Consider the following 25,000-nt stretch of genomic DNA (forward strand, 5'->3'; position numbering starts at 1 on the left):
CTTATACTTGCTTCCCTTGTTGATTGGGAGTCTATCACTTATGGTCTTCTATCCTACCATCTCCCCATTTGACTTTTTTGGTGTGCGTGCAATCCCCCCCCCCCCCTTAGTCCCTATATCTTTGAGTTTGTCAACTTCTGCAACCCATTTTGTTTGACATCTCTTGCTCTCTTCATCGTGATGATGGATCACTTGGTGTGATTCGAAACGTTGATGGTAAAAAATCTTTACACAATCGAATCCAGAAATATATCAGTTTATTGAAGGTTTTTTTTATTTTTTTTATTCATCTAGAGTTTTAAATTGTTTTTTATTTTTTACATCTAATCCTATTGTTGGTTTTCTACATCTTAGATCATATTTTTAGTTTTCGACATTGAATCCTATTTTTGATTTTCTACATCTAGAATAATATTTTTGGTTTACTAAATATAATCATTTTGTTTTTATTTATTTTTATCTACCTAGTATTTTAAATAAACTAAACATATTATTTCTTCCATTGACTACAATTTTAACAATATTTTCTAACATTTAAACTAAAATACAACATATAAATATAAAATCAATTATTGTATACTAAAAATAACAAAATACCCATAAAAAAGCTAAATAAATTCAAAAAAAGAACTAAATATTCAAAAAAGAACTACTAATAATTCATCAAAATAACTAAAAAGACCAAGTCTTCTGCTCCCCCTTTAGATATGATCCTTCGGTCGCGTAAGGACAAATTCAAATCAAAAGGAAAATCTTATGCTCCCTTATGCTGACTGATTTTTTAGTGATGGTGAACTGGCCGAGTTTCTGGTTTGCTGGAAACTGGTTTGGGAGGTTTATCTTAATGGTTTATCTTTCTTTTTGTTGTAAAGGGTTTCGGGACCCCTTCAAAACCTGCTTTTACCTTAATCTAAAACTAAACAACCATTTAAAATAACTAAATATTCATTAAAAATACAAAAATGAACATACCTGGTATGTTGAATGCTCAAAGGAGGTTGAAAATGGTACCCCAAAATGATGATGCAACTCAAATGTCACAAAGTTTGCTCCAAGCCCTACTGCACAACTGTCGTCATGATAATGAAAGGTAAAATGGTAAAACAACTTGTAACAAGTCATTTTTCGTGCAATGATAGGGTTTGAATGGGCTTCGAGCAAAGCAATTGGGGCTTCAAAGGAAGCCCGAGGCTTCGTTCGAAGCCCTAGCAGGCTCGTGGGTAGCTCGGGCTTCAAGCAGCCCCATCTACATGGCTTCGAGCGAAGCCATGTGGAGCCTTTGATGGAAGCTCTAGCTTCGCTCGCAAGCCCCTCAAAAAAAAATTCCCACTTTTCATCTAATTCCTTCGTGATGACAAGTGGGAACGAGTTGCGTGGCCTTATCCAGGACCATGTTATGAAGGTGGCCGGACAGAAAAAGAATTTTGAGATGCAAATATGCCCAAACTAAACAATATTATAAGAATGGTTCATAAGGCACAACACTTGGTGAAGGTTTTGCAAATAGTGTTGCAAGCTTTGGGTTTAAGCATGGAGGAAACTCCATATTTAAGCACGCTCAGGTTGGAGTAGTATTGGGATGGGTGACCTCCTAAGAAGTCTCAGTGCTTCACCCCTGTGAGCATCACCTAGATTCAATAAGTGCTAAGTGTTCCATTATTCTCACAAGAGATGGATCCATGTTTAATCACTACTCATGAAACATGGGTCAATGAGTTTGACTCAAAATCACACAATTAAATCCTAATAGGAATATCACAATTTGACTTCTTGTGGAAATTATCTCCTACTTATCAATTGATGAGCTTAAGGGGCTTTCTAATGAATGGTTCATAAGACACCAACACTTGTTGAAGGTTTTACAAATGGGGTTGCAAGCTTTGGGTTTAACCATGGAGGAAACTCCATAGTTAAGTGCACTCAAGCTAGAGTAGCACTGGTATGGGTGACCTCTTGGGAATTTCTAGTGATTCACCCTTATGAGCATCACCTAGATCCAATGAGTGCTAAGTGTTCCATTTATTCTCATGAGATATGGAATCATGTTGAATCACTACTCATGAAACATGGGTCAATGAGTTTGACTGAAAATCACATAGTTAAATCCTGATAGCAATATCACAATTTGACTTGCTATGGAAGTTATCTCCTACTTATCAATATTATAAGAACTACGGTGATATCCCAATTTCATTTTGAAGTGTTATGTGGCTAATCTATTTATTAAGATTAATGGATAAATTTATAGATGTTTTACAAAATCATCACTTAATTGAGGATTTTTTTTTGTATCTATTCCAATACATGGTATAGTGAAGGATGAGGATAATCAAGCAACTAATAGATTAAGCAATGTTAAGAGGCCATGCAAACATAGCATTGCTCTAATGGCCAGAGTTCGATTATACTTTATCCATGCCTAATTTAATCCGGAGTTTCTTGACGTCAGCAATTCGTTGGACTCAAATTTAAACCATGAATTTGTTAGCGTACTTTTGGCCCATCAATTTCCCTAAGTAAATGTTTGGATGTCACATATCCCCTAAGCTATAGACACTCATGGATTTATATAAACTAAATTTCTATTCGTTTATATACCTTGTATCCCCTTTCCAACCAATCGGATTAAAAACCCACATGTGGCTGCTGAATCAGGGAGCACCGCAGACATCAATCTTTCATAAGACCCAATTGAAACAAATAACTAATGATTTGGTTATCGTAATCAGGTTTGCAAATTAATTCAAAATTATTTGGGTCGTCAAATTGGTTGATACAATATTAGCCGCAAGATTTTTCAAGACATCGTCAAATTGCTTATATTTGCACTAGTGTAATGTGAATTTAAATTCATAAAGCAGACTACCATGGTTTAATAATTACAGAGATAACCCATATATATATATATATATATATATATATATATATGGGTTATATACAATTTTCCTGATTTAATAATTTTAAAGATTGTAGTTATTTTGAAAAAAAATTTAAAAGAATATATCTTAGCTTTGTCACATTAATAGATACAACATATTTAACTCTTGCATAGTTCTCATATTATTTACATTATCGTTTAGGGATAGTAAAATTGTATTTTGTCTTCCAATCTTCAACAGACCAAAGGGTAGGGATTAATAGAAGTAAAATCATTCAACAAGGACTTATAGAACTACATTCATTCAACTCATCTTATTAAATAGTGGCTCTGGCATGGCAAAGGTGTATCCAGAGCTGAGTTACCTGTCTCTCTTCACAACTTGTCTTTATAGAAAGAATTAGTCTAAATAAAAGTTATTTAATAAATCAAAAGTTGAACCCTTACTTTCAATAAGAAAAAATATTGGTGACCATGCGTACAGCCTTTTGTGATTATACAAGCTCATTGCATTTTGATCTTGGAGATTTAAGTTGATAAGGAAGCACAAGGGATTGATTTAGCTTCCATTGGACAACTCTCAAATTCAAGACTCATTTTGATGCAATGTCATCGAATATACAATACTTTTTTTGTTTTTCAATTATATTACCTTTTTTTATACACATGCACGAACAAAATGCTATCAACTGAATTTGTTATTTCTTTGTCCGACTCTAATCTAAAATCACATTATAATATATTGTGTCAATGTTATATAACATTTACAGTCTGCCTTATAAATGTTATCACGTGAATATTTGAAAGCTCTTAAATTTAAAATTTCAAAACCAATCATATTTTTAAATAGTAATACCATGTCCCTTAAAAAGTTTCCTCCAAAAACTATCAGGGAATGCATTCCCCCGTTAAAGAAACTTTTTACTAAAAACAAATTAATTAAAATTGTGAAGAACCATTGATACTTAGGTTTCATATGACTGCCAACTATTTTGAATTCATGAAAACAATATATAACAAGAATATTGTCCCATGGAATGCTGCCCATTTCAATTTTTACTACTAAATTTGGTTCAATTCACACTATCACAACGTAGAAACCATGTTTTCAATCGTCACGCAAATTTCTTACAAAGATGATCATAACATGATATTGAAACAAATTTATGCATCAAACCACTGATTGAAAGGAAAGGTTAATTCCTAAATATTCCAAACTGTAAAATTAGTGTATCCAACAAGAGAAAATGCAAAAAAAATTAAAGGACTTGTTTTAGATAGCTCCACTACCCTGCAATGATAAAAAGATTTTTCAAATTGCACTAGACAGATGGGTCCCAAAAACATTGTAGAGACGAATCAGTTTAGTTGCATTACTAATCAGCAAGGCTTTTTAGTCTTGTTCAAAAAGAAATATATATTCAAGATACAAACACTATATAACATGCACACGGAAAATGATTACTGAAGATACAGGTGGTTGTGAAAAGTTTGCTCGATTGATGACATAAAAAAGTTACATGATAATATTGAATTATGCTGGGGAGAGCTATATCATACATAACATTTACTGCTAGGCCTCCTTTTCATTTTACTCATCCATGAGTCATCTCAAAATGAAGCAGAAACCGCAAAACAAAATCTAGAAAAGCAATAAAAGAATTGCCTCAAATCTGAAAAATAAATAATCTTTGCTAGGAAATCAGGCAACTACTGAACTTCAATTTGCCCATTAAGATTAAACTGAAAAATTATTTGAACTTATCAACGCATATTTCCTTCTCGTAAAACATCAATCATGTTGTACAGTCTCTTCTCTGCATTACTCTTAACCTGTATGTGTAAAAAAAGTATAACTTTGAATTGTTTTGGAAATTTGTGATGAGATTTTGAACTAGCTCTTAAAAATGCTTCTTTAAAGAAAATTCAACCACATACAGAAAGAAGTTTATTACCTTCTTAGCCAGGAAAAGTACAGCATCAACAGTACCCTGGGCATATATTGACCTTCCACAGACATTGTGTTGAAACTGAAAGGCAACCCTGCTCATAGTCCAAAATGTCCACACATTGACTAAATGTTTGCCATATGGAGAAACGCATAATAGGAAACTTCTTATAAACAGGGAAACAATGTAACATGAAAACTGTGTTAAAAAGCATCACTCAGAAAAGAAAGATATGGAGGAGAAATTACGTGTTATCTGGAGATATAAGACTATATGTATGGAATGCATGACCTCCCAAAAAATCCTCTGGAACTCCCATTTTCTCAATTTGTTCTGTGCGACCTCTAACTTTCTTTATCTGTAATTGGACAATGTGATCTTAAATTGAGCAGATTGTTCTTCAACTAAACAAATAGAATCAATTTATTTCATGTGATATAACATTATACACCAAATTGTTCCAGAAAACATATAGATTACGAATGATACCATTTTAAAGTGAAAGAACATAAAATCCATGACTGAGAACAACCATATAATGACCGTAGCTTACTTGGTTAATGTCATAACTAACACCAAGTCTCTGGAAGCAAGAAACAATTGCTTTTGCAGTGCCTGACGTGTCCACCTTACTTGACTGGTGAGATTCTATCACCTGGGTCAAAATATTTTCCACTTTAAACAACACTGAAATATGATTAAAGAGGACAAGTAGGGATTCAACAAATTATCAAACTAGTGTTTACAGAACAAAGATTGTTCTTTAGAAAGTTGTCTCAGAGCATGGACATTAAATAAAACTAAATACACGAGCAGTTAGAAATTATTTATGAAATTAACAATTTTAAATTTTATATTAACTCTTTATTTCCTAGTTTGCTTTTACTAGCATTTTTTTTAACGGGTACCCCTTGGAAAACTCTAAAACAAGGTTTATTTTGAAATCCATGATCCCAAGGATTATTTAAATAAATGGATCTTGCAATTATTTCTTGTTTTTGCAATCAATTAATCATGAAAGACCAAGGTTGAATTTGGAACATATGTTCACAAGCAATATTGCAAATAAATGAATCTAGCAATTCTTTATTGTTTTCGCAATCAATAAATCATGAACTGATTATATTACTCTCTCATTGCTCTTATCATTTCAAACTCATTCTGATGAAGACTGAACTTCAGATTACTATTTTATAATTCGTACAACATAAATTGGAGGGAAAGTATATTACAAAGAAATTGCACCTACGTAGATTTTATAGTCACTTTTGGTTCCTTTTCATTTTGAGCTGCACAATTGTTGGAGTTTGTCTTGGACCATAAGCTAACGGTGAGATATTAAAAGGATGTACCATGATTGTATATAGTTCTAAAATATATAATCCCGATGTAGTGTGCATGTTGAGTTTTTGCAACACTCAGAAAAAGAAATGGTTAATAGATAAGAAGAAACAAGTCATCCCGATGTAGTGTGCACGTTGAGTTTTTGCAACACTCAGAAAAAGAAATGGTTAATAGATAAGAAGAAACAAGTCATTAGGTTAGCAACCTGTAAAATAGGGTCAAACAATTATATAAATAACTCATTATTGTCTTAAATAAATTGCATTTGCGATATACGTGTAAAAATATTGCTATCATATGAGATCAGAGCAATCACTGCTCCTGTATAGTATCGAAAGGTATTTATTTAAGACCTTGAAACAGAATAGGATGTAAGTTTTTATTTTTTGTGACAGACTATCTGTGTACTTATAAAGGTAACTGTATTATATGTGAACAATTCTGCCAAGCGAAAGAAGGATTTTAGAAGTGTATTAAAAAGAACTAATTTAAGTGCATCAGGAGTGCTTGTAGTAGAAAAGGGTATTATGATAAAACTTAAAAGTGACAAAGGTATTTTGAAGAATTAAAATAAAATACCGAAAAAAGTGCATTGGTGTATTGCCACTGGCAAAGCGGGAAGAAAAACTTGTTTGATGCAGAAGTGTTTATTAATAAGCTCAATTACTCGCAGTAAGGTTTGGGTACCATAGAGGAGACCTCTTGTTTGTGAGAGGTGGCGTGAAATGCAAAGAGAATGCATGGCATTTTACTATTAGTTAAAAGTGTTTAGTATAAAATTTGATTTCAATAATATTGAGGGCAAAACTCTTCGAGTTTTAAAACATACTATAGTCTTTAAACATTAACCATTTTTTGAATAATAGAAACAAAATCATGGCAAAATCTGAGCAAAAGGGCACGCTACAACAAATGATCAATGACAAATAGATAACTGATAGTATCATAATTCGAAATGATAGCTAAACAATGCCAAGGCCCACTTGAATAGTCAAATCATAGTAAATACGCCAAAATCATTAAATGTGGTGATTTCAATATCAATGGTCATTCATAAATTATCATAGTAGCTGTAAGTCAGAATCCATTTCACATTAAGCTATTCAAATAACCAATAAGCTGAAAGTTTGAAGTACCAACTAGAGACTCACTGTACAAGTCACCAATGTGAAGATAATATAAATTAAATTGCCAAAAAGATATCAATATCTGTTTTTGTTTGAGCAACAAGCTTAAAAATCAGTCATCGTCTGTTGCTGCATATCTTAACAACTCATCACTCGAACTATCAGATTGAAGTGGAACTAATTCCTCCAACCCCATCAGCAGATCATGGTCATCATCAAGTCTACACAGCTCCTCAAGCTCTACATCCCAACTGTTGCACAAGGCTCTACCTATACTCAAGATTTTTGCATTCAATCAAACAAGAGGCACTATACAATACAAGGAGGGGGCAAGCTCGTAACTCTTTAGAGAGTAGATAAAGATATATTTAGAATTTTAGACCACTTCCTCTCAACAGAGAAAAAAAAAGCTAGAACTTGCAAGAGAAAAAAATTGCAAGCGTACACGATGGTCCTAGAGTTCCATAGACTGTTCCCACTAACTAATTAAAAGTGTATTGGGCAATCTTCACTGAAGTCTTGTAGCCATCTAATATAGTAAACTCAGTCCATTCGACTCTAATTATCAGCTTTATCTAAAGTTTAAAGTATGCATTTTTTTTGAAGGCCTTTGTGAGACCATTTCTCACCTCATGATCATTGATGGGAAAAATTCTTCCAAGTCTTTTTTAATGCCATTTTTTATTCAAACCATACACAGCCATTTGTAGAGAGGCATTCAACTTCTCCCAACTTTTCTGGATGATGGGGGGGAAATGTTCATCATACAGCTATTCGGTGCCTTCATTTGTCCAAGCACTATAAATGTAAATGTAGACCTACTGATACTAGGACTATCAAAATATGTAATCTAATGACAATAACAACAGGCTGAATAAATATGTGGTGTATCTTAAATTCTACCAAAAAGCATCACTAATCATAAATGTCCTCTCTCTTCCCTGCTCATACTTTGATTCCTTCCACCTCTTCCAATCTAGTTTCATAATCACAAATTACAGTGGCTTTTTCAACTAAAGCATTCTCTCTGGTAAAATGAAATAGTAAGCAAATTGAGAATCAATTCATTTAAAGAACTATTTATTTGCAAGGTCTATATAAAGACCAATGAGGTGTGCTTATTGCAACTAAAGTGTACACCTCCCATGCATCCAGAACCACTTATTTCACCCACTCTAGCTTTCCAATGTCTATTTGTGCATTGTTCATATCATTTCCACAAGAAGGGGTTCAGTAGTTGTGCTTGTACATAGATCAAATCAACATGACTGCTGCCCTACAAACATTTTCTGCTAGCAATCACTTACACTACATTTTGAGAACCGGTCTCCTCAATGGATTCTCAAGATCTAAAGCTAAAACCCTAAAACCATACATCTTTGTGTTAAAATTTGGACCAGACAAATATCAAGCTTCAAATGAACTCTCTGATAAGCAAGTTTACCCTGGGAAAAAACCTCTTCACAGAGGGAAACAACCCAACCCACAAAACCTGTAAATTTTATTACCAAAGAGAAGTTACAGTGCTTCAGAATTTGGTTCTTCAACTCCTATACAACAGAGGGTGCAACAAGAACAACAAATCTAGCAATCATTCTTCCACATGCTTACATAACAAGCAGTGGAGAAATCATGCTCCATAATAAACCAGATACAATCAGATTATAAACATAACTCTGAAAAGATCACACAAACATCTATGAGAAACACATATTTTGATCTGAGTTTATCTGTCAACTATACATCAAAAAAAATCGTTCTGAGTGAAAAATCAACTTCTGAGAAACTGTGATTTCCTTCAACACGTCACTTTCCTCCTTGCAAGTTAACGTGTGAGAGTCACCGCAAAGCATACATACACCAGATGACAGGAAAACCGATGCCAATTACAAGGCAGGGAATAGATGTATTCCATTCTCACGAAACAGTTTACCCGACCTTTCATTTGCTCGATGCCAACTCAGAACATGTTTAATTTCCACGGCATGGGGATGATAAAAATCCTAAGTTGCCGATTCAGGTTCGGGGACGGATTCAGTTTTGAGTTCAGGTTTGTGGGTTTGAACAAACAAAAAATTCCCATTTGGGTTCACGGGTGGGTTCGTGAGTGTATATATATATGCATTGTAAAGAAAAAAGTGCATTATTGTAAAACTTGCTCACTCAGTCATTTCATAGTATGAATATATGTTACTTGATCATTGATCAATGCCAAATGTCAAAGATAAACATTAAATACTCGCTCATTAATCTATGTTCATGATTGTAAAGAAAATCATATATCGAATTACTAAATTGCAAAATGAAATTTCAATACATAGACTAGTTCATCGGACTAACAGATAAAAAAATTTATAACATTATGATAAATGACAAATGTTTAATTGTTTATCAATGATCATAGACTCAGTATCAAAGATGCAAATGCCCTTTAAGGGTCAAATGGGTCATGAAAAAATGAGGGATCAGTGGTTTCATCCCCAACTGCAACTATATCTAGATCCTTATCATTGAAACCCAAACCAGTTCCACTAGCCCCAGATGCCATCACATCCTCCTCCTCCTCAACATCTAGCAAGGCAATTCTAGCTAGATCCTGGACAGTCCTATCCAAGTCAATAGACTTGGGTAATACATCCCATAACTTCTCTAGCCCTTTCATATATTTTGGATCCTTGCGTGACAGGAGACACCAATTGTGAATATAACACCACGTCGTCTGCTTTCTTGGAACCCAACCAGTTACGCTTCATGAAGTGGATAAAGGAGTATTTACTCCAATTCCGCTTAGTAGCAAAAGAGCTCGCAACCTAGAGAGATAACCAACAAAAATTTAAAAACTAGAAATTGTAAATTACAATGCAACAGGAACTAAAGAGTGCTAATTCTACAAGCTAGGTGGCCATAAAAAAGGGAAAAAAAACTTAAATACTTACTTGTGACAGGATCTTAATAGCAAGAGGTTGGAGGTACATGTAATTTTGCCCATGTAAGTACCACCATCCAATGGCATCCATTCTACTTTGGTCATTGATTGCATCAGGGTCTACATTTTTTCCTGAGATAAACTATGCAAACTCTCTCCTAACATTCGATGCCACCTCAGGATCACTAAAGAGTCTGCTAAATGCCTTCTTATACCCACTAGCAACCTCAGGATCTTTGTATGGTGCCACTCTACTAGGAATAGAAAGTATCTCACCGCTATAATACCTGGCAGAAAGCGCATATGCTAGGAGGTGTAAAGGTGTAGTCATCTTGTTCCAGCGATATAGAACAATTTTCTCCACCATTTTGTATAAGGTTTCCTTAGGATCCTCCTCTCTCTTCTATATGACCTGGGATGTCAAATGTTCATGTAAGTTATCTTGATGTAGTGTTAATTAAAATTAAAAATCAAAATCTCTCAATAAACAAGGGTAAAGTATTGTATAAAAATTTAAACGTACCGTTTTCACTCTCTAGCATGGAGTCAATGGCATCGTATATCCCCCAAACAAGGCTCATCAGAGTCAGCAAACCAAAGCATAAACATGATGGGCTCGGTGAATTCTAATACATATTTCACCCTACCCCAAAAATCATCAGTCAAGATCATACCCTTACATTTTTAGCCCTTGTTGTACTGTATTGCTTCCATTCACCCCATTGGTTGCTAAAAAACATTTGGAGCAATGTGTCTTTCACCCTCACAAATTGTCTAAGGACTATTGTGTTTGAAGCAAACCTTCTTTCAACCACCTATTACCATGTTAATTCAAATTGTAAGTTAATAACACATTTCAAATATGTAAACAACAAAAAAACATTTTATTCAAATATGTAGAGTATGACACAAAATGATAAAAGAAACAAAAAAAAAAGTTTAAAATTTACCTTCAATAATTCCAAGCGAGAGAAAATTCTGAAAATTGCTTGTGACATATAGTGATTCATCACAAACATTTAAATTTCCTTACCCTCCTCATACCCTTTGTTTGCCCATTCAATTTGGGTGTCGATTGCTTACATCACCAAGTTCAAGGAGTGGATGATGCATGGTGTCCAAAAGATATGGTCATATCGTGCTTCTACCAACGCACCTGCATCCTTACAAACTTCAGCATTGTCCGTTATTACTTGGACAACATTGTCAACTCCCATGGACTCTATGGATTCAATGAGAATCCAAGCAATAAAATTTGCATGCTTTACCTACCCTTTACAATCAACCGCCTTCAAAAACATTGCCCCCTTGGGGGAGACAACAATCACATTTATTAATGGAGGGTTTCTACAATCTTTTCATATATCAGAGACAATAGTCACCCTTATTTGGATCCAAGAATCTCTTATTGGTTTGAGGAGGGTTTCTACATTCTTTCTCTCATTATGCAATATGGTGGTTCTTAACTTTTCATATCCAGGGCCCCAATAGCCACGAGATGCTTCATTTATTGCTTCAACCATTTCTCTCCAATAAGGTGATCGCACTAGATTGAATGGAACACCATTCGTAAAGAGGCAATGCCCAACCTTTATGTCAGCAATTTCTCTCAATTCATTTTGAAATGCCCTATCTAATATGGCCTCTCTTGCGAGATGAGGGTGTTTCTATTTCTTATTCATCCGTAGAAGGATTAGGTAGGAAGGGATGTTGTCTAGTGGCTGTTTGAGAGAGTGGTGTTGGTGGTTTGTGCTTTGTTAATTCTTTTTTCCTTGTTGACACTAACCAATCAGCTTCTTGTTGTTCTTTTAACATGCTTTCTATTTGAAAAGCCAGCAACCCCTTCCTACCTCCATCTAGGGGCCCCTCACACATGCTAATCCCTTAACCTGCAGGACCTATGAAATGGTGTTTAACTTGATAATATGGGTTTGGCAAAAATTGCATTTCCATATATACCCTCCCCCCTCCAACACATTGTTGATTTCTTCTTGTATACTTCCACAAAGGAGAACTTTTATCAATTTTAAATCTTTCGGATCCATCCCCACCCACTGAACTCTGATTACTCATTTTCACAATCTATAACAAAAATAAATAAATAAATATTTCAAAACTTATACAAACACTTCATAAAATTTTAGAACAATAAAAAACTAAAAACAAACTATCAAAGAAGCAAAGGAAAGGATCCAATGTATAACTGGAACACTCAACATTGATTATTGGAAGGATTTGAGACTCCACAAACAATTTCTACAACCTTCTCACCAAAATGAGAAAGCAAATGAGAGATTAAATGAATGAAAAGTTTCTTATTAGGCTTCTTTAGGGTTGTGAACGAAAAAATATTAAAAAATTGAATGTTTTAAGTTTTTAAGTTCACTTTTTTAGCCCCACAGGCCATAGGTCTGCAAAAGTCCTCCCAAGTCCACCTTGGTCCACAATGGTTCCGAGTAGAGTCCCTGTTGAGGATTGTGGATCCACACGAACCCAGGCGAAACGACAGTTGCCAATAGGGACCCGTAGCAGACCTGGGCTTGAATCTTGAGCCGGAGGAATCCAAACCCAGACCCGAGCTCCTACGTTTGAACCCGGCTTTGCAATAAAAATCCCAACCTGACATGAGGAGCATTTTCAGCAGTAACAACGGCAATGTTTGGAGTTGCACGCCAGCATGAGTGAAATAATTTACAAAAACAAAGCAGTTGCCACACCAGCACAAGCATTTGAAGTGACTCGACAACTTAGCCAAAAATGGTATCCCCTTCGTTGAGCATAATTTACTCATTGTCCAATCATACTTGTTCTATAAACACAAATATATAAACAGAGTTCTATACCAATGATAAAACTAGTAGAGTAAGCATTTTATTATGAATGAAAAAATATTCAGCGATCAAAATAAACTTATTTGAAAGACTCGGGATTTCATATGAAGCTATTAATTCAACACTCCCTCTTAGCACACATATGAAATCAGTTAAACTTAACAGCCATGGAGTCTCTCAACATGACAATAAGAGAACAATTTATTTATTATTAATAATAATGGAATCTTTCAACATGATAAACCTGTAAAGATTACAGCTAGCCTTTCATCGTGGACTCTCTCAAAGTGGTGATGTCATGGAATCTCTCAACATGACATCCAACTCCCATCACAGACTCTCTCAACATGATGTCATCTGTGTACTCTCTCAACATGATGTTCACTTCCTCATAGTAAAAGAGTTATCATAGCTGTCCTTACATTCTTATTAATTCATTCAAGAATCAAAACCAAAATCACAATTGGGACTTATTTCCAATTTAAGTCTCAAGTTCAACAGTACCTCACTTGTATCTAAAAGAATAGAACTTCACCTTGGGTAGAGGTTTGGTGAGGATATCAATAGTTTTCTCATTGGCATGGACATATTGCAGCTCCACTGCCTTTTGAAACACCATTTCCCTTAAGTAATGATACTTAATTTGTATATGCTTGGACTTATCATGAAAGATAGGATTTATAGAAAGCTTTATACAGCTTTGATTATCACAAAAGATTATGGTAGGATCCAGTGATTCTCCAAGCAATCTACCAAGAAGTTTGCGGAGCCATACACATCCTTGTTTTTTGCTGCATCAAGACACCATAGCAAATCCACGGCTGAAACAAAAACCTTAAATACTCTTTCTATCTGAAACACATCCTGCCCAATCAGAATCAGAGAAACCATGAAGATGAAGGTCATTAGAACTAGAAAACTTCAAACCATATTTTAATGTACCCCAAACATATATCTGAAAATGTTTGGCAGCAATAAGATGAAATTTTCTAGGCTCGCACTTAAATTTACTTGAGGTGTTAATTGCATAGGAAATCAGGCCTGGTGTTGACAAGATACATGAGGGAACCAATCAGCTGCCTATATCATGTGCAATCAATTAAATATGAAACAACATCAACTTCTTCGAGTTTCTTCAAATTTGCCTACATAGACATCACATTTGGTTTTCAGTCAAGCACACCAAATCTTATAAGCATGTCTATTGCATACTTACCTTGACTAAGAAAAATTTCATTAGGCCTTTGCCAAATTTCCAACCCAAGGAAGTAATGCATTAAACCAAGATCTTTCATCTCAAATTCCGAAGTCAATTATTTCTTACATTTAGGAATTAACTCATCTTCACCAGTGCTAATAAGATCATCAACATAATGAACTAAGATCAGCATAAGATCATTATACGTTATGAAATGAAGATTTGGATCAGCCTCATTTTTTATAAAGTCCAAGCTCAATAGATAACTATCAGTATGTTCATACCATGCCCAAGGAGCTTGTTTAAGTCCATACAATGCCTTTTTCAGCTTGCATACATGAGACTCTTTGTCATGAATTATGAACCCTCTAGGCTGTTCAACATAAACTTCTTCATTAATGACACCATTAAGGAAGGTAGTCTTGACATCCATTTGATGTAGCTTCCATCTATTAGCAACTGAAATTGCAATGATAGTTCTGATAGAGGTGTATAGAGCTACAAGAGAAAAGGTCTCATCATAATCTATCCTTCCTTTTGTGAAAAACCTCTTGCTACAAATCTAGCTTTAAATTTTACCACACTACCATCAGCAATATGTTTCATTTTGTACAACCATTTACAAGATCTAACTAATTTATTTTTAGGATGAGGCACAATATCCCAAACATCATTTTTCATGATAGATTCATATTCCTCCAACATAGCATCTTGGAAACCTTGGCTTTTCAGGCGGAGACGCATCCCTGGGGTGTGTAGTTAGGAAGTCATGTTTTGGTGTCTGACATGTCTAGGGAGTCCAAAAACATCATTTTGCACCCTTAGATTGGGTATATGCATTGATGAGGTAGAAGTTGCAATGACAACTTTTGCAACTTTGCAATGTTGCATCGGCAATATTTGGCAAGTTTGTGCATTTTTGTGCCAAAACTGCACACAGTTGGTTGAAACATGTTGGTGAAACATATTATAAGACCTCCCAAGTCATAGTGATGGGGTTGAATGCCATTTGGCGCATTTTGCAATAGTGAACAATCCACAATTTTCTGGTGTGTTATGGATTGAGAATGGTTTATTTTTGTTGTAAATAGTTAGAGTAGATCATTTCCTTACTCTATGTGCTTTGTGTTAGTTCTTGTACAGCTTTGCTTCGTCAAATAAAATCAAAACTGTGTTGGTCACTAATAGTACCAAGGTTTTGGGTGAAATAATGCCTCAAACTTGAAACTCTACTGTGGGATTTTCACTACCATTGGAGGTCTTTGAGTAGAGCCAATGTACATTCTTTTCCTATTGGTAGCAGGCCAAAAAACTCAAACAGTGAATTTTAAGGTCATGCCCTAGGTGAGCTCTGTGGTATCCTGATTAGGAATTTGAACAGTGCAAAGACTTTTTCTTGCAGGAGTGGATTGAAAATTCAAATCCAATGATGCAGAGGGGTGTAGTGAGGCCAAGACAAGCCTTGGGTGCAAGATCAAACCTGGTTGAATCCATCTGAAGTAGCTTTGGAAAGTTGGACTGATCACAAGTCTAGTTAAGCCTATAAAGACTCAGTTCAAGGTTTGGTGTTGTATGGAGGGTTGGAGACCCAAAACCTACAAAATCTTGTAGGTCTCCCAAATGCTAAGTTACCGACCTTTTTTTCATTTTTTTTTTTTTTTGAGGGGGGGATGCAGATGCGTATGGGTGTGTGAGTGTGTGCATATATACCATAGTTACAGGACTCTGCAAGTCCGAGCCAAAGTCCACAATTCCAAGGCAAATGGCCTTTGGACTCTGACTCGGTAGAGTCAACATGGGCTTGTCGAGTCCAAGGATGCCCCTAACTTGTAGAGTCCCGAGCTCTGGACTCTCTCTGGCAACATGACTCATTTAAGTGCAAAAAATAATAAAATAAAGGCTTAAGTGAATTGTTTGTGCTTTGTTAAACATTTATTTTGCCTAAAAAGGTCATTTCATCCTTTGCTAATGCTTGTGATAGAGAGAAAAGAGTTAGAGAAGAGTATTGGGGTTTTGAGAGAGGAATTAGCAAACAGGTTGGCTCTCCCATTTTCCATTGTTGATTGTTTGTGCAACTTTGTAGCTTGCACTTAAGTATTGAGAGGAGCTAAAGGAAGCATTGGAGGAGGCTTCTACAAACTTGCATTTCCATTGTTTTAGCAAAAATTGAATGATCTTGTCTTTGTAGTTTGTTCCCTACAAACTTCACCTTCTCCATAGACAGATCCAAGGCACCGATATATCACCGATTGTATTAGAGATTGTTGATCCACATACAAAGTGGAACACAAAGATTGTTGATCCTATCTTCAGTAATGAAGACCTGGAGTGGGTTGATTAGGTGGATTGAGAGGCAAAGGCAGTAGCAATGGCAGTCGAGGAGGCTACAGTGCAAGGAGACCGAATGCAGGACCCTGAGGCTAGGAGTGATGGATCTGAGTCTGATTATGAAGATTATGTGGTTGTGGATGAGGATGAGGATGAGGATGCCCTTGAGGTTCAGCCTTGAACACAGGGAGAGAGGATGGCTCTAGAGTCTTCCATCACTTATCTTAGGTATACTCGTAGGAGGGCATAGGCTGCTATGAGCCTTAGTCTTCTACTCTCTAGCTGATATTTTGATATATGTTTTGAACTTTTGATTCTATGGATTTCATTTATTGTAGACACTTGACAGTGACACTATGTTTAACTTTATATTATGTTATTTAGTTGTTTTCTTTTAGAAATTCGCTTTTATACTTATGTGATCTATGCAAAATTGTGTGTGAGTGTTAAGTAGTTTCTATTTATCTTAATTATGGTGTATTTGATGTTAATTGACTAAATGATACATGAAAAAATCTTTAAATCCTTTAAAATCTTTGAATTTCATGGGTTGTTCAATTTTTTGAGTCCAATCGCCGAGTCCGAGTCCGAGTCCGAGCCCAATTTTGACTTTTCGAGTAAGAGGCAAGTCTAAGTCCCGTAACACTAATATACACACACACACACACACATTGTTATACTATGTAATATGTTTATCAATATGCAAAGAAATGAGATATGTAATTTCAGTCTTGTATTCTTACCTTCAAGATCAAAAGATGATCTCCATTATATCTTCACAAATAGGCATCTACAATGTTCAAAGGCTTAGAAAAGTGATTAGAATATATGCATGCAACATCATTGCCAAGGTAAATCTGAACATCAATTATCTCCAATGTGTAAACAAAAAATAGGCATTTATTGCACTTCAAATTTGTCAGGGAAATATTAATCAGATAATCCAAATATTAGATAGTTATTATGTAAAAAATCTCAGACAAAACAAGCAAGCAATTGATATCAAGTGAACAGAAGCAGCTATCTAAGCAACATAAGCAATCAATTGATTATTTAAGACACTAGACTAGTGTCAGGTTTGGAAGGAGGCTAGTCTACATTTCCTTCAAATGCAGCATGTGTTCTTCACAAATAGGTATCTACAATGCTACCACTGAGTTTGGATTCCTTTGATATAAATCTTGATAAAACTTAAACATTTCAGCACATTTAACTCAGTTTGAATTACAAATGCAATGGAGGCGAATGACATACTAGAGTGAAGAGCACGGATCACCGTTATTAATCATCAAGAAGAGTGCTATGTTGAAACAATGCATTAAAAGAACACTCAAGGCATCCTCATCTAATGATACAGGAGCTCTTTTGTACAAGTGAAGGAAGAAGATATCCACGCGCTACTTCTAGCAAAAAACTGAAATTACTTCTAATCAAGATAATCAAAATGAATAAGACCACCTCTAGAAGATGTGTTCAATAATCTTGTTGAAGAGCGTAGGGGAAAATTGACTTTAGTTATATCAGAGGGTAAGAATGAAGGATTTTAGTTGAAGATGCATGTGGATGCTCCTAGGTGCCCCATGGGTGCCACTCACAAGCACCCCAATGCGTCCAAATGCCATCTAGATGCATCCGAGTGCCTATGAGTGTCATCCGAGTGGCACACACATGGCAATCGTCTACCTCCATCACCCATTCATATCTGCTTCTGCCTCTTGCTTCCAGCTTCTAGAAGACCACATCGACATCTTAAGCCCAAATGGGTATCCTAAAAGGTGATTTGTTCATTGGGTCATTTGTCAAGTTTATGAACTAAAGCCCAAAAACCTAAAACAGAGAGCTAATTGAGTCATAAAAGGCTAGTAGGCCTATAAAGACCATATTATGAGATCGATAAAGAAGTGCAACAGAGACCAAGCAAATTGGGGTGGTTCTAAGGATTCTTGATAGATTTTGAAGTCCTTGCACTCCTCCAAGATAGTCTTGAGGGAATTTGAAAGTACGATGACAAGCTTGTATAAGTAACCCTGTAGATAAGATTGAGCACAACTGTGAATTGATTGGAAGCCCTAGTCAAGAGTGTTGCATCTAACCTAGCCACTCCAATCTTGAAAGATCATGTTATAGGAGACCTTCGAAGAGCCCAGGGTCAAGTGATCAGGAACCAGAGTCTTCCTATCATATTTTGATCTAAGTTTATCTATCAGCTATACATCAAAAAACAAATTGTTCTGAGAAATCAACTTCTAAAAAACTATGATTTCCTTCAACACGTCACTTTCCTCCTTGCAAGTTATAATGTGAGAGTCACTGCAAAGCTTAAATACACCAGATGACAAGAAAATTGATGTCGTTTAAGGCAGGGCATAGATGTCTCTCATTCTCACGAAACGGTTTGCCCGACCTTTCATTTGCTCGATGCCAACTCAGAATGCGTTTAATTTCCATGACATGTGGATAATAAAAATCTTGACCTAAGATGAGAAGCGTTCAGCAGTTAGAAACGCAATGAGTTGGAGTGCCACGCTAGCATTAGTAAAACAAAAACGAAGTGGTCACCATGCCAACACAAGTGTTTGAAGTGACTTGACAACTCAACTGAAAACCGTATCCCCTGCGTAGAGCATAATTTACTTTGTGTCCAATCGTATTTGTTGTATAAACACAAATATATAAAAAGAGTTCTATACCAATGGTTAAATTGTTATAGTAAGCATTTTATTATGAAGCTATGAAGCATATTATAACAAACTTATTTGAAAGACTCGGGATTGCATATGAAGCTATTAATTTAACACTTTGTATTTTCCAAAGAAATCAATCACCCACACAAAATAAGGTCTATTGATGCTCGAAACCTATGTTACAAGGTTCGCCGAATTTTCGGCTCCAAGTTCGAAATTCGGCGAACTTAAAAAAATATTAAAAAATTCATATAAGTTCGGCCTAAATTCGTCGTTTCTAAAACCGTGAATGCAAAAAGTCTATGTTTAGGTCAGAGGTCGTCATTTCTAAACCATGAGTGCAGGGGAGTCCATGTATAGGTGAGCGAGTCTGTGTATAGTCACGGGGGAGTCTGTTTAATGTTGGTTAGGTCGTGGGTCGTCTTCTTTCCTGTCTGCTTTCACATCTCTTGAACGAATGACGTCTGCTTCCCATGAACAAACTTCATACCCTGCGAACGACGTCTGAGAAAACTCTGCTTCCATTCCTCCCATCGGCAGTTTGGGGCACAAGGCATGATTATGATTTGTAATGTTTTGATATTATTTAGGTTTAATTTTATTTAATAGTTTTGAGCTTTTATTGTAGTATGTTTAATTTTTTAAGAGTATTTAATTTTAGGTTTACTTGATATTTATAAAAAAATTGTTATTATTATTAGTTTTTAATTTATTATTGTTATGAATTTTATATTATTTATCAAATATTAAAATATATCAATATTATTTTATATTATATAATAATAAATAGTTTGTACTTATAATTAAACATCACAATAGTTATATTATTTATCAATTATTAAAACATAATATTATAAAAATAGTATATATTTATATATTTTTTAAATTACATCAGACGAATTTAATGTCAAATTTTTTAAGTTTTTTTGACTAGTCGAATTTCATCAAAACTTCATAGCCGTCGAACTCAAACCTTCTGACTTAGCTCGAAACAATGATGTTGACGATGGAAAGTATCCAATAGTTGTTCACTCATCCCTGATTATAGTACAGCCATTTGCTACCCATTTGGCTTTCCTCTCCTCCATCAACAAATTAACCTTGGAATAGACTTTTTCCAAGAGCGATTCTCTAGCTAGTCTCACTAGAACCCACATAACTAAACTACTTTTGCTTATCTTCTCAAGCATTTCCTTTTACAAGGAAAATCAAGCAACATGAAAAGTAATGTCATCTCCAAACTGTAAATTGACAATGGTCTCATCTACAAGACTACAACCTCCCCCCATTGCACTGTAAACATGTCTATGACTCAATTCAAAGAAGATAGACCTATAACTATTTGTTTCTCTCTTGATTCCACTCCACTCACCTAAAATTGTTATAAAAACTTGATACTTTGATATAAAATGATGGGGACGAAATCTTCTTAAGTAGAAGATAATGCTTCTAAATGAAACAATGGTTAATTGAATCCAAAAAATAGAAGCTAACTAATATAACTAAAACCACTCAAGTGACCATTAAAAACATCACATTATTATCTTAATACTCTCCATTAATGATCATTGTACTAACTACCCTATAGAAGACAACTTGAAGGTCTTTTCATCACGGGTGCATAGGAGGTTGCCCTTCTCATCAGAACATTTTAAAACATGAGCCTACTACTTAGACCCTTCTTAAATCTATAGAACTTTTGCAAATGACCAAGATAACCACAAACCATCCAACCTAATGTTAAGAAACAAAAGTATCACTCCCTATAGCCAAAGACACAGATATGAAACTAAAATGACAATTTTAAGGAAAAATCAGCAAATCCTTGTGCAGAACTATTGCCTTGGCAACTCTAGGTGCTTTTGAGAACAATTGTAAAAAACTCTGATTTTTGTGGAAAAAAACTGCCAAAACCACCGAAAGATTTTATTTCCAAAAAAGCCCTGAGACCAGCAACACCAGTCATGATCCATAAACAACTTTTGAGGATCAAATTGAAAAAAAAACACACAATTTTAAGGAGAAAGATAGATCAAAACCCAAGAGAAAGATCTAAGACATGGATCAAAATACAACACTTCATTTTTTCCGACAAACAGTAAAACCCTTTAACAAAAACAATTTTCGAGGCAAAAAATTGCACAAAACCCACAATATTTTTTTATGGACAACAATTATAAAACCCTCCCAAAAATTCGTAAGGAAACAATTATTAAAACTCGTCACTAATTGTTGAAGGACAAGAAATTAGGAAACACAAAAAAAAAAGTAAAAGACAATTATAAAGCTAACATAATTTATTTAAGGGACAAAAGATTAATTAAAAAACTGAAAATAATTGTAAAGGACAAAATTATTAGTTCCTGCCTATTGCATGATACTAATGCATTCATTAGATTCTATTTTTAATTTGTTTAATAAATTTAAGCAATGATGAAACAAATTTTTTCCCTTCGACAAAAGTTCTATAATCTAAATTTAATTTGTAATTTTAAATTATTACAAAATGTCTTTCTACTTTTTTTCTATTGGTTCAATTCATAAATAGTAAGAAGTAAATTCAATTTCCTAAAAGAGAAATTAGATAAGACAAAGTACATAATACATAATATTATAGATAAAGTTATTTTTTTATATTATAGAGTTTTATTTTCCTTAATCTAATTAGATTAAACTAAAATATGAGACTATTTTAAATTAATCTACAATAGTTAGAAGAACTAATTAAAAAACTTAATATTTTTAACTAAATATTTTTAATTATTACATTATATATGATATGCAATTTATTTATTTTATTATTTCTCTATAAAAAGACTTATGACAATATAAAGTAAGGTTGTTTACCGTACAAGGCAAACGGATACTTATCGCATGTAGTATAGCAAGATATAACACAGAATAGATACTTTATTCATATATGCAATATGCACTTCACTACTGACAATCTAATTACGCTCATTACAATGATCCAAAGTCCATTTCGGACGGTGAACATATACCTTCCTGAAGGGTGACTCAATCATCATGCGCCTGTTCAGATACTATTCTACCCGTTGGCTACAATATAGAATTTATCGACAACATCATCCCCCCTAAAAGAAAAGTTGTCTTCGGACGACAATACAACAAAACTCAAAAATAAACCACTAATTACATCAATGCATAGATACTAAACAGAGGGATGCGTCCCTGGCATAGAGGTCGTCCGCGCCCTCAGTTCATTCAGCTCACCCGTAGCTTGTAGACTTGCTCCTTTCGAACTTTCAATTCCGCTTCTACCTACATCTGAAGCTCTAAAGTTAACTGCATCATCCCAGCAATCTTTCCCAGCTCTTTCTCCTTCTCCTCTGCTACTCTCTCATTCTCTGCCGCTATCTGCTCCTTCTCCGCTGCCAACTTCTATAGCTGACTCTGTTTGTCTAATGGGGCTGCCCTCTCGGATTCCCAGGCTGCCCTCTCCATGGCTAACCTAGTAGTTGACTCCTCTTGAGCCCTCTCAACTGCTACCTGATCTACCTTGCTCCTTTGCAAGGTGTAATATGCCTCCCTATGTATCTCCACTATCTTGTGAGTCAAAGCCTCCACTCGGCTCTCCATACCAAGACCTTTTGTTGTAGCCCAATCCTGTCGCATCTCTGCAATCTCCATACTTGGCCATCCCCATTCCTCAAAACAGACTGTAAAGGCAGCCAAGCATCCTAATCTCATGAAGGATACTACTCCCTCCAACTCCTTCACTACTAAGTCCAAAACTTGAATCTCTACAGAGGCCACCACGTAGTGAGCCCAAGTCGTTAGAGTTGCTACATCAACGAAGAATGTCTCTCTCATCCCTGCTTCCGACGCTACTGGATGTTCCTACTGCACACCCATAGCACTCTCTACTACTTCCACCATACGCTCAACTAGCGTCATCATTACTGGCTATCTGAGCTGACCAAAACCAGGAATGCCATGTATACCAACAGGAGTCAAATGTGTCATAGCTGAAAGTGCAAGCCGTGGGAATCTCAATGGCGTAGCTGTAATTACCTCTACCTCCTCGTCCTCTTCCTCTTCCCCATCAGTCCCACTCTCCTCAGAAGAAGTCTCCTCCTAACTACTGTTCGTGTTTCCACCGTCTGGCCACGGTCACTTCTATCCGATGGTCTTGGTGCCAAGTGTATCCAAATGTCTCCACTACATAAGAAGAATTGTCGTCATTGCCTCCAGGAATAGGCCGATGGCATAATGCGGCATGTAGAATGTCTTGCGCTATAATGTCATGAATTTCGACATCCGTTCGGCCAACAATGTTGCCCAATCACATACCCTATCATGCAAAATCTCCTTCATCATTGCTCCATGTGGAAATGAAATATCTGAGGCGCAGCTAGAGCCTGTAAGGCGGCTCTTCACTACATCCATTAGACAGCACCAGTGACCTTCCTGCACATTGGATTTCTTTAACCCTCTGCCCCTTGATGTGTCTGAAAGGGCTTCTTGTTCCACCTACATCAAGTCCCCACACACTAGCTGTATCAATTGCATCTTTACTTCCCAACTCATCTTTTTAGGTTTACTTTCTATTTTCCTTCCACCTTGAGCATGGCCAAGTATCTCATGTGAAGTCGGCCAGTTTGAATGACACCACCAAGTTGCAACCAAGGTACTCAAACGTACTGGTTCGGGAGAACCTATCATACGTTTCTATCATGATGCGTAGAAACCCTTCATAGTCTCTAATACAGAATACCAGCATTTGTATCACCCATTCCACTTGTGCTTTCTAAATGCTAGCCTTTACCTGATAGTTATCTGGTGTCTCCTGCCACCACTTCCAGCATTCTACACCATTCAATTCTTCAAATGTAACACTCTGCACTGTAGGAATATCTGTCACAGTCGACTGTTTTGGTTGCTTTACTTTCTTCTTGCTTGTTCCTATACTGGTTCCTCCTGCTACACGGACTCCAAATGACAATATCTTCACATGCCTGTTCATGGTTGAATCTTCGTCCAATTTCTTTTTCCAAGTTCTTTTGCCAGCTGAATGCATAATTGTCACCTTTTTGTCATTTGCCAAATACAAATTGGTTAGGTCAGTTACTTCTCCGTACAATATTGTTCCTGAAATCCCTCTCTTGCCTTGGTGTTTGTACGACTCTGTAAAGCCCTCACTTTATGCTTCATGTATGGTTTCTTCCATGTTAGTTCTATCTATTGTACGGCTGCAATCTTTTCTCCTTTTGAAATTGTATAGGTGGTGATTTCTCTTACAATTTTAAGTGTTTTAGACATCACAAGGTCCGTACATTGTACGGTACTCTCCTCCTGTAATCCTCTTAGTTGTACGGCAATTGAAGATGTGGCTCCCTATTTTGGCGTACGAAATGGCTCCCTTTCCTGTTCTGAGTTCTCCAATTTTGCTTCTTCCACACCGTACGGCCTCCTTGCTACTCGCTACTGTACGGTATGGTTCTTGCGGCCAGCCTCCAACCTCCAAGCAATCTGGCTGTACCACCGTACTGTATACTTACGACCTCTCCCTCTGACTTCCCAGTAGTACGATGTGTACTGATTTGATGTCTCTGTCTTGTGTGTGCTTCCTTAATGTCATACGACACTTTCCTTTGCTTCCTACTGGTCATACGATGCCGCCTCCAATACTCTCTTACCATACTACTGTCCTTAAGGTGTATTGATGCTTTCCCAATGTCGTACACTGTCTTCTTGCCTTTTATAAGCGCTTT

General features: G+C 35.8%; 1 protein-coding gene across 1 annotated transcript in view; it reads right to left on the reverse strand.

Moving 5' to 3' along the window:
* Positions 1-4,358: 4,358 nt before the first annotated feature.
* LOC149543791 (putative 4-hydroxy-tetrahydrodipicolinate reductase 1, chloroplastic) overlaps positions 4,359-25,000 on the reverse strand; it is a 33,476-nt gene continuing 12,834 nt past the window's right edge. The window contains exons 5-8 of the mRNA XM_089798475.1: positions 5,381-5,482; positions 5,076-5,185; positions 4,834-4,921; positions 4,359-4,711 (exon numbers count right to left, since the gene is read on the reverse strand). Coding sequence (XP_089654601.1) covers positions 4,643-4,711; positions 4,834-4,921; positions 5,076-5,185; positions 5,381-5,482 — 369 coding nt within the window. The 3' untranslated portion in view covers positions 4,359-4,642. The remainder of the gene's footprint in view (positions 4,712-4,833; positions 4,922-5,075; positions 5,186-5,380; positions 5,483-25,000) is intronic.

The sequence above is a fragment of the Cupressus sempervirens genome, chromosome 8, assembly GCF_028749045.1.
Source record: "Cupressus sempervirens isolate cs-2001-9-10 chromosome 8, ASM2874904v1, whole genome shotgun sequence".
Taxonomy (NCBI): Eukaryota; Viridiplantae; Streptophyta; class Pinopsida; order Cupressales; family Cupressaceae; genus Cupressus; species Cupressus sempervirens.